This window comes from Ovis canadensis, chromosome 10, assembly GCF_042477335.2.
Source record: "Ovis canadensis isolate MfBH-ARS-UI-01 breed Bighorn chromosome 10, ARS-UI_OviCan_v2, whole genome shotgun sequence".
Lineage (NCBI taxonomy): Eukaryota > Metazoa > Chordata > Mammalia > Artiodactyla > Bovidae > Ovis > Ovis canadensis.
In genome coordinates, this window is record NC_091254.1 from 33586081 (window position 1) to 33596791 (window position 10711).

General features: G+C 46.4%; 1 protein-coding gene and 1 non-coding gene across 2 annotated transcripts in view; both read right to left on the reverse strand.

Annotated features, from left to right (window-relative positions):
* Nucleotides 1-3822, reverse strand: part of EBPL (EBP like) — a 30862-nt gene extending 27040 nt beyond the window's left edge. Inside the window, exon 1 of the mRNA XM_069601423.1 lies at nt 3512-3822. Coding sequence (XP_069457524.1) covers nt 3512-3682 — 171 coding nt within the window. The 5' untranslated portion in view covers nt 3683-3822. The remainder of the gene's footprint in view (nt 1-3511) is intronic.
* A 5835-nt stretch (nt 3823-9657) lies between these two features.
* TRNAV-UAC (transfer RNA valine (anticodon UAC)) lies at nt 9658-9730 on the reverse strand. The gene has a single exon. It is a non-coding gene; the product is annotated as a tRNA-Val (tRNA).
* Nucleotides 9731-10711: the final 981 nt, after the last annotated feature.

Below are 10711 nucleotides of genomic sequence, written 5' to 3' on the forward strand. Positions count from 1 at the left end.
TCAATATTCCAGTCCTCCCTCAGACAGGGACTGTTTCCCAGGCATGCCAAAACCCACAAATGCTCAAGTCACTTCTGTAAAAATGGTGTAGTATTTGCATATAACAGCATCCCCTAGGCTTTAAATCATCTCTCAGTTCAGTTCAGTCGCTCAGTCGTGTCTGACTCTTTGCGACCCCATGAATTGCAGCATGCCAGGCCTCCCTGTCCATCACTAACCCCCTGAGTTCACTCAGATTAATGTCCATCGAGTCAGTGATGCCATCCAGCCATCTCATCCTCTGTCGTCCCCTTCTCCTCCTGCCCCCAATCCCTCCCAGCATCAGAGTCTTTTCCAATGAGTCAACACTTCGCATGAGGTGGCCAAAGTACTGGAGTTTCAGCTTTGGCATCATTCCTTCCAAAGAAATCCCAAGGTTGACTCCTTCAGAATTGACTGGTTGGATCTCCTTGCAGTCCAAGGGACTCTCAAGAGTCTTCTCCAACACCACAGTTCAAAAGCATCAATTCTTCGGTGCTCAGCCTTCTTCAGAGTCCAACTCTCACATCCATACATGACCACAGGAAAAACCATAGCCTCGACTAGACGGACCTCAGTCGGCAAAGTAATGTCTCTGCTTTTGAATATGCTATCTAGATTGGTCATAACTTTTCTTCCAAGGAGTAAGCGTCTTTTAATTTCATGGCTGCAATCACCATCTGCAGTGATTTTGGAGCCCCAAAAAATAAAGTCTGACACTGTTTCCCGATCTATTTCCCATGAAGTGATGGGACCAGATGCCATGATCTTCATTTTCTGAATGTTGAGCTTTAAGCCAACTTTTTCACTCTCTTCTTTCACTTTCATCAAGAGGCTTTTGAGTTCCTTTTCACTTTCTGCCATAAGGGTGGTGTCATCTGCATTATCTGAGGTTATTGATATTTCTCCTGGCAATCTTGATTCCAGCTTGTATTTCTTCCAGTCCAGCGTTTCTCATGATGTACTCTGCACAGAGGTTAAATAAGCAGGGTGACAATATACAGCCTTGACGTAATCCTTTTCCTATTTGGAACAAGTCTGTTGTTCCATGTCCAGTTCTAACTATTGCTTCCTGTCCTGCATACAGATTTCTCAAGAGGCAGGTTAGGTGGTCTGGTATTCCCATCTCTTTCAAAATTTTCCACAGTTTATTGTGATCCACACAGTCAAAGGCTTTGGCATAGTCAATAAAGCAGAAATAGATGTTTTTCTGGAACTCTGTTGCTTTTTCCATGATCCAGCAGATGTTGGCAATTTGATCTCTGGTTCCTCTGCCTTTTCTAAAACCAGCTTGAACATCGGGAAGTTCATGGTTCACGTATTGCTGAAGCCTGGCTTAGAGAATTTTGAGCATTTCTTTACTAGCACGTGAGATGAGTGCAATTGTGTGGTAGTTTGAGCATTCTTTGGCATGGCCTTTCTTTGGGATTGGAATGAAAACTGACCTTTTCCAGTCCTGTGGCCACTGCTGAGTTTTCCAAATTTGCTGGCATATGGAGTGCAGCACTTTCACAGCATCATCTTTCAGGATTTGAAATAGCTCAACTGGAATTCCATCACCTCCACTAGCTTTGTTCGTAGTGATGCTTTCTAAGGCCCACTTGACTTCATATTCCAGGATGTCTGGCTCTAGATGAGTGATCACACCATCGTGATTAACCGAGTCGTGAAGTTTTTGTATAGTTGTTCTGTGTATTCTTGCCACCTCTTCTTAATATCTTCTGCTTCTGTTAGGTCCATACAGTTTCTGTCCTTTATTGAGCCTATATTTGCATGAAATGTTCCCTTGGTATCTCTAATTTTCTTGAAGAGATCTCTAGTCTTTCCCATTCTGTTGTTTTCTTCTATTTCTTTGCATTGATCGCTGAAGAAGGCTTTCTTATCTCTTCTTGCTATTCTTTGGAACTCTGCATTCAGATGCTTATATCTTTCCTTTTCTCCTTTGCTTTTCGCCTCTCTTCTTTTCACAGCTATTTGTAAGGCCACCCCAGACAGCCATTTTGCTTTTTTGCATTTCTTTTCCATGGGGATGGTCTTGATCCCTGTCTCCTGTACAATGTCACGAACCACATTTCATAGTTCATCAGGCACTCTATCTATCAGATCTAGGCCCTTAAATCTATTTCTCACTTCCAATGTATAATCATAAGGGATTTGATTTAGGTCATACCATACGCACAGAAAACTAGTCAATATAATCACACTAGGACCACAGCCTTGTCTAACTCAATGAAATTAAGCCATGCCCGCGGGGCAACCCAAGATGGGCAGGTCATGGTGGAGAGGTCTGACAGAATGTGGTCCACTGGAGAAGGGAATGGCAAACCACTTCAGTATTCTTGCCTTGAGAACCCCTTGAACAGTATGAAAAGGCAAAAAGATAGGATACTGAAAGAGGAACTCCCCAGGTCAGTAGGTGCCCAATATGCTACTGGAGGTCAGTGGAGAAATAACTCCAGAAAGAATGAAGCGATGGAGCCAAAGCAAAAACAATACCCAGTTGTGGATGTGACTGGTGATAGAAACAAGGTCCGATGCTGTAAAGAGCAATATTGCATAGGAACCTGGAATGTCAGGTCCATGAATCAAGGCAAATTGGAAGTGGTCAAACAAGAGATGGCAAGAGTGAACGTCAACATTCTAGGAATCAGCGAACTAAAATGGACTGGAATGGGTGAATTTAACTCAGATGACCATTATATCTGCTACTGTGGGCAGGAATCCCTCAGAAGAAATGGAGTAGCCATCATGGTCAAGAGAAGAGTCCGAAATGCAGTACTTGGATGCAATCTCAAAAACGACAGAATGATCTCTGTTCATTTCCAAGGCAAACCATTCAATATCACAGTAATCCAAGTCTATGCCCCAACCAGTAATGCTGAAGAAGCTGAAGCTGAACAGTTCTATGAAGACCTAGAAGACTTTTTAGAACTGACACCCAAAAAAGATGTCCTTTTCATTATAGGGGACTGGAATGCAAAAGTAGGAAGTCAAGAAACACCTGGAGTAACAGGCAAATTTGGCTTTGGAATACGGAATGAAGCAGGGCAAAGACTAATAGAGTTTTGCCAAGAAAATGCACTGGTCATAGCAAACACCCTCTTCCAACAACACAAGAGAAGACTCTACACATGGACATCACCAGATGGTCAACACCGAAGTCAAGCAAACCAAGGCCTTTCCGCAGCTTACAATCCGACTAACAGCATCACAGAGGGATAACAATGTTCGGCTTTTCCTGGTTTAGTTTTAATCTGGTAGAGAAACTGGCACCACTAGGGAAGCTGCGCTATGGCCTTGGGACTTCGGAGAAGTGCAGTATCTGGCCAAAGGCCACGGGCCTCCAGGTGATTCCCGGGTCTCCCGCCATAAGGCCCGGGGCGGCCAAGGCGTCCCTGGCGTCCGCGTCCTTCCCTGGAAGCTAGAGGGAAGGATCTAAAGAGAGGCGGCGTCCATCCGCGTTTTCGGGGCCCAGACGAGGACGCTGACTTACCACCGCGAAATGCACCAGGGCGTTGAAGCAGAGCCAGGCGAGCGACCCGCGGTCCGCCGTTCCCCGCCCCCGGCCCAGGCGCAGGCCCAGCGCGCAGCCCACTGCCAACAGCGAGGCGAACAGCAACAGCGAGCCGCCCGCCGAGGCGCCCAGCTCCCCGCCCGCGTGCATGCTTCCAGCTCCGAGCGCAGACTGCCCGCACCTGGGCTGGGATCTCCCCGCGAGCTGTGAGCGGGAAGGCGGGGCTGCGCGGCGAGGAGGCGGGGCTGCGCGGCGAGGAGGCGGGGCTGCGCGGCGAGGAGGCGGGGCTGCGCGGCGAGGAGGCGGGGCTGCGCGGCGAGGGGGCGGGGCTGCGCGGCGAGGAGGCGGGGCTGCGCGGCGAGGAGGCGGGGCTGCGAGGCGAGGAGGCGGGGCTGCGCGGCGAGGGGACCGGGCTGCGAGGCGAGCGGGCGGGGCGAAAGGAGGCTTCACCCTCCCGCCCCGCTGCCCCGCGGAGTCCCTACACTGCAGAGCCAGACGTTTTCTCAACTCAGGTTCATGCTCACCAATTTTCTTAACTGCCGAAACCAGACCTATCCCCAGTTCTGTTCACTCAGTCGTATCCGACTCTGCGACCCCATGAATCGCAGCACCCCAGGCCTCCCTGTCCATCACCAACTCCCGGAGTTTACTCAGACTCCTGTCCATCGAGTCAGTGATACCATCCAGCCATCTCATCCTCTGTCGTCCCCTTCTTCTCAGCCTTCAATCTTTCCAAGCATCAGGGTCTTTTCAAATGAGTCAACTCTTCGCATGAGGTGGCCAAAGTACTGGAGTTTCAGCTTCAACATCAGTCCTTCCAATGAACACCCAGGACTGATCTTTAGGATGGACTGGTTGGATCTCCTTGCAGTCCAAGGGACTCTCAAGTCTTCTCCAACACCACAGTTCAAAAGCATCAATTCTTCGACGCTCAGCTTTCTTCACAGTCCAATTCTCACATCCATACATGACCACTGGAAAAACCGTAGCCTTGACTAGACCGACCTTTGATGGCAAAGTAATGTCTCTGCTTTTTAATATACTGTCTAGGTTGGTCATAACTTTCCTTCCAAGGAGTAAGGGTAAGCCACCTATTCCCAGACCACGCCCAAAAGGCTGGAGATAGGGCCACACCTTTTGATAGAGTGTGACTGTTAACAGGGTTCAAAGCCTTAAGCCAGGAAGTGAAGTCTAGCTGTTGGAATTTTTGCCAATAGCCTGCAGTAGAGGAAGGGAGGAGGTAGGGGGTTTGGGGGGGGGGGAGAATTTTAGGGACAAAATATTCTAATTAAGCCTTGCAAGCAACCATCAGTAGACATTATGGCTTACTCTAACACTATCCTTAAAGATCCAAAAGCAGCGTAAGTATGGGCGAGAGGAGCAGTAGGTCACAGCAGTTTGGTACCAGATAATTTACCTGCGGTATTTTATGTTGTACTTACTGTGTTGCTGTTTAGTTGCTCAGTCGTGTTTGAGTCTTTGCCACTCCAGGGACTGTAGCCCACCAAGCTTCTCTGTCCTACTGAAGTGGGTTGCGTTTTCTTTCTCCAGAGGAATCTTCCTGACCCAGGGATGGAATCTGTTTCCTGCATTGGCAGGCAGATTCTTTACAGCTGAGCCAGCTCATGTGGTATTTTATCTTTCTTTACAACCCTGGGACTCAGTGTGTGTCCCCCTATTTTACAAATGTGGAAACAGGCTCAAATAACAGATTTAAATAACTTGTCTAAGGACTCTCAGTGACTGGGCCGAGGCCAGAACCCATGAGTGAGTGTCCCCAAGGCCTTTGCTTTTTGACCCTTGAGTAGATGCTTAACAGACAACTACAGTCAGCCGGGTTGGACGAAGCCACAAGCTGGAATCAAGATTGCTGGGAGAAATATCAATAACCTCAGATATGCAGATGACACCACCCTTATGGCAGAAAGCGAAGAACTAAAGAGCCTCTTGATGAAAGTGAAAGAGGAGAGTGAAAAAGTTGGCTTAAAACTCAACATTTAGAAAACTAAGATCATGGCATCCGGTCCCATCACTTCATGGCAAATAGATGGGGAAATAATGGAAACAGTGACAGACTATTTTTTGGGCTCCAAAGTCACTGCAGATGGTGACTGCAGCCATGAAATTGGAAGATGCTTGCTCCTTGGAAGAAAGGCTATGACCAACCTAGACAGCATATTAAAAAGCAGAGATATTACTTTGCCGACTAAGGTCCATCTAGTCAAGGCTATGGTTTTCCCAGTGGTCATGTATGGATGTGAGAGTTGGACTATGAAGAAAGCTGAGCGCTGAAAAATCGATGCTTTAGAACTGTGGTGTTGGAGAAGACTCTTGCAAGTCCCTTGGACTGCAAGGAGAGCCAATCAATCCTGAAGGAAATCAGTCCTGAATGTACATTAGAAGGACTGATGCTGAAGCTGAAACTCCGATACTTTGGACTCCTGATGGGAAGAACTGACTCCTTGGAAAAGACTCTGATGCTGGGAAAGATTGAAGGCAGAAGTGGATGACAGAGGATGAGATGGTTGGATGGCATCACCGACGCGATGAACATGAGTTTGAGTAGGCTTTGGAAGTTGGTGATGGACAGAAAGGCCTGGTGTGCTGCAGTCCATGGGGTGGAAAAGAATTGGACACGACTGAGCAATTGAACTGAACTAACAGTCAGCTCTTGAGTCTGCAGATAGGAAGGGCAAACTAATGAGACTTGAACATCCGTGGATTCTGGTACACACAGGGGCTTCTGGAACAAATGCCCCATGGATACCCAGGGATGACCTGCACTTCCTGTTTTAATAATCCCCCAAACAGAGGATTCAGATCTCTAGTGCTGGCCCTCTCCTCTGAGCCCCAGTATTTACAGTGTTGACCATCATTTGCGTTGTCTCCACTCAACTCAACCTGAACTGAACTCATCACCCTCTACTCCATGCATCTGACTCTCTACTGTTGCTCTTTTTTCTTCTGACTGCACTGTGAGGCTTTCATGTTCTTTGTTCCTCGACCAGAGATCGATCCTCAGCCACAGCAGTGAAAGCACCAAGTCCTAACCAATGAATCAGGGAACTCCCCCTCAGTGTTGCTTATTATCTTTTATGCCACTTAATATTCATCAGTTATAGCAACCCAGAAACACAGAAATCATCCTTGATATCTTCCTCTCAATTCCTGATCTAAGCTTCGCTTGCCAGTATCTCTGGATTCCACCTGGTGGCTCAGATGGTAAAGAATCTGCCCACAATGCTAGAGACCCAGGTTCGATCCCTGGGTTGGAAAGATCCCCTGCAGAAGGGCATGGCAACCCACTCCAGTATTCTCGCCTGGGAAATCCCACAGACAGAGGAGCCTGGCTACACTCCATGGGGTCGTGAAGAGTTGGACACTTTCTTTCATCCACTTCATGGACCAACCTGTTCACCATCTCTTGCTTTAGGGCTTCACACTCACTATTTCAACCTGTACACATTACTAAACTCAAAGTGCCATTTCCTGCCCTTGCCCTACCAGCTAATGATTGTTATTAAACACAATACTTCTATCATCACTCTTGTTTAATGAAGATGATTTACTGTTGCTTGTAGAATATCAAAACTTCTTTGTATGCCTTACAGGTGGGGGTCTGGCACCTGCCTCTCTCTCCAGCCCTCCCCTGCCCCCGGCAGCCCTCCCGGTCACGATCCTTTTGGCTCCAGCTGTACTTCCTTTCACTACCTGGACTCCCATGCTCCTTCCTACTTTGTACTGTTTCTTCTGCCAGAAAAGCTTTTCCAGTGAATCTGCCTGATTAACTCCTGCTTTTCCTTCACCATTATCAGCTGTGTAATTTTTGGAGACTTTAACTGCTGTCTGCCTGATAAGAATCTTCATCACAGAGATGTTGAGGACCAAGTTGGTACTTCTTAAGCACTCGTACCAGTGGCTGGCATTTACTGAGAACTCACTGCCAGCCTGATTATCACCTTCCTAACCAGGCCAATTCCCTCTATTACATATCATTGTGTATCTCTAACATCTGACCTAACTTTTACTTTAATTCGTGTGTGCGTGGACCTTGCACCCTAGCACGGGACCTGGCAGGGGATAGGATGCTCAAGAAGTATTCGAATGTTCTTAAACGCTTAGTTTCAAAATTCTTATTTATAAAAAAATGACTGAAGCCATGGAAAAGATACATACAGATATGGAATGTTCTTATTATGAAGAAAACTGAGCTGAAATCAAATAAAGTGAAATTTATAGATTCTATTAAGGTTTGAAAACTATAAACACCAAACTACTGGATTGAAAAGAGCTGAAAACAAAGGGAACTGAGGCTGTTACCTGATCACAAACCTAATGATGATGAAGTTGGTAAAGTAACTGAAACAGTCCCTTCCACATTAACAGAATTAAATGGCTAGATAATGAAATGTTCCCATTCCACTGTATCCAGAAACTAGCCAAAGCACACTTTATACACAGGGTCCTTGGAATGCACGAAGCCAAGAGGAACCAGGTCCAGGAAGGACTTTAAAACAGGATGGCTGAAATGCATGGAGTGTTCAGGTTGAGAAAGGAAGTTAATAAAAACAGATCTGTCTCTTCTGCTATACGGGAATAATTAAAAGTCTATACTTGAAATTAAGAACAGTTCATTTGTAATGATGGTTCTTTAAGAGTGGTGACATTTATTCAATATTAAGACTCAGTCACAATGCAAGCTAGTCCATAAGCAGATCGACTTGGGAGTGCATTTGCTTCTCCAACTCTTCTGACTCCTAGCCTGCAGAAATGTGTCCACAAAATGGTCTGCCTCAAAAACAAAACCTGATTTTGTCTTTAAAACATTAGGCAAAATGTGTCCTTTACTCTCTAACACCTAGGTTTGTAGTACCATAAAACTTTCTTACATCAAGTAAAACCACTGCCCTGTGAAGATGCTTGGTTTCCCTTGAGGCTTCACACATCACTTGGCACAAGGCCCCATTTATCTCCAGGAACCACAGTTTTAAAGAATTACTCCAGAAGGCAGATGGTAGGCAGTTCTTCAGGGCTGGGAAAATGGATGTTGCAGAAGAAAGGCCCTGCAGGGAACACATACTTTATAGAACAGCCATAGATCCCCTACTTTTAATCATTTTTAATAAACCTGTGAAGTATCCTGATGAGGCCAATCTCTCATAATGCTTTACAAACTATGCTAGGGATTTCTCTGCTCCAACCCCAGCTCTCCCAGAAAACTTCAAGCTCTTCAACCAGAAGTGTTTCACACACATTGCTACAGGGAAGGGTCGAGAAAACAAAGGGCAGTCCACACATCTGGTTGCTTCACACAACCTTTAGGGCTGTCCTGGTAGCTCAGCGGTAAAGAATCCACCTTCAATGCAGGAGACACAGGGCATGCTGTTTCGATCCCTGGCTTGGGAAGATACCCTGGAGGAGAAAATGGCAACCCACTCCAGTAATCTTGCCTGGGAAATCCCATGGACAAAGGAGCCTGGTGGCCTGCAGTCCACAGTATGGCAAAGAATTGGATGCAACTGGGTGAACTGGGCTTCCCTAGTGGTGCGTGCACACACAACTTCTTTTAGCCACAGGATGCATGTGAGAGCAACCACTCCACGTGCCCATTCCTCCTAAGCCCTTCGCAGTAGATAGGCTCAGGACTGCCAGGAGTCCTCACATGGGATCTGGGAAATGTGCTAAGCTGATTTCTCCCAAAACTGAGAATGAAGAAAAGGCACTTTTTTTTTTTTTGGCAGGGGTGGGGAGGGGGTTTCCTCTTTTTATCTTCTGTTTCTGGGGGTGGACGGTGGAAGACCTGGCACTGTTCATAGAACAGAAGGCATGATTTAGGCTGTCTCATTTGAGTGGAGAAGTTTCCTAGCTGAATTGATTTAGGCCAATCGTTCACGCATGGGGCAGTTCTGGCCCCCAGGAAACACGTAGCTGTGTCTTGAGACATTTTTCGCTGTCCTGACTGGGAAGCGCAGAGATGCTACAAAGTCTCGTGGGCAGAGCCTAATGATGCAACTAAACACCCTACAATACACAGGACAGCCTCCCACAATCAAACACTATCCAGCCTAAAATGTCCATTTTTCTCCTTTTTTTTGGGCCACACCTCAAGGCCTGCATGATCTTTGTTTCCTGACCAGGGATCGCACCTGGTCCCTCGGCAGTGTAAGTGCAGAGTCCTAACCACTGGACCACCAGGGAATTCCCTAAAATGTCAATACTGAAGGGTTTGAGAAACCCTGATACACGTTAAAGTTAGCTGAGGGATTTCATGGGTAAATAGAGTGCATCACATGAAATGCCAGGCTGGATGACTCACAAGCTGGAATCACAACTGCCGGGAGAAATATCAACAATGTGATATGCAGATGATACCACTCTATGGCATAAAGTGAAGAGGAGCTAAAGAGCCCCGTGATAAGAATCACAGAGGACGGTGAAAAAGCTGGCTTGAAACTCCACATTCAAAAAACTAAGATCACGGCATCCATTCCTATCACTTCATGGCAAATAGATGGGGAAAAAAATGGAAGCAGTGACAGACTTTATTTTCCTGGGCTCCAAAATCACTGCAGACGGTGACTGCAGCCATGAAATTAAAAGATGCTTGTTCCTTAGAAGAAAAGCTATGACAAATCTAGGCAGTGTATTAAAAAGCAGAGATGTTACTTTGCCTACAAAGGTCCATATAGTCAAAGCTATGGTTTTTCTAGTAGTCATGTATGGATGTGAGAGTTAGACCATAAAGAAGGCTGAGGCTGAGCACCAAAGAATTGATGCTTTTGAACTGTGCTTCTGGAGAAGACTCTTGAGTCCTTTGGACTACAAGGAGATCAAACCAGTCAATCAATAAAGGAAATCAATCCTGAATATTCATCAGGACAGATGCTGCAGCCAAAACTCCAATACTCTGGCCACCTGATGCAAAGACCTGACTCATTGGAAAAGACTCTGATGCTGAGAAAAACTGAAAAAGATCCCAAGTCAACCCATTAATGAGCACAGAGTTAAAGGTTATGCCAGCAGCCAGTAAAATTGAGTTTATTGGGAAGTAACGGAGGGATTCTCTACCAGGGAAGTTTCCCTGATGGCTCAGATGGTAAAGAATTCGCCTGCAATGCAGGAGACCCAGATGGATTCCTGGGTCAGGAAGATCCCCTGGAGAAGGGATAGGCTACCCTC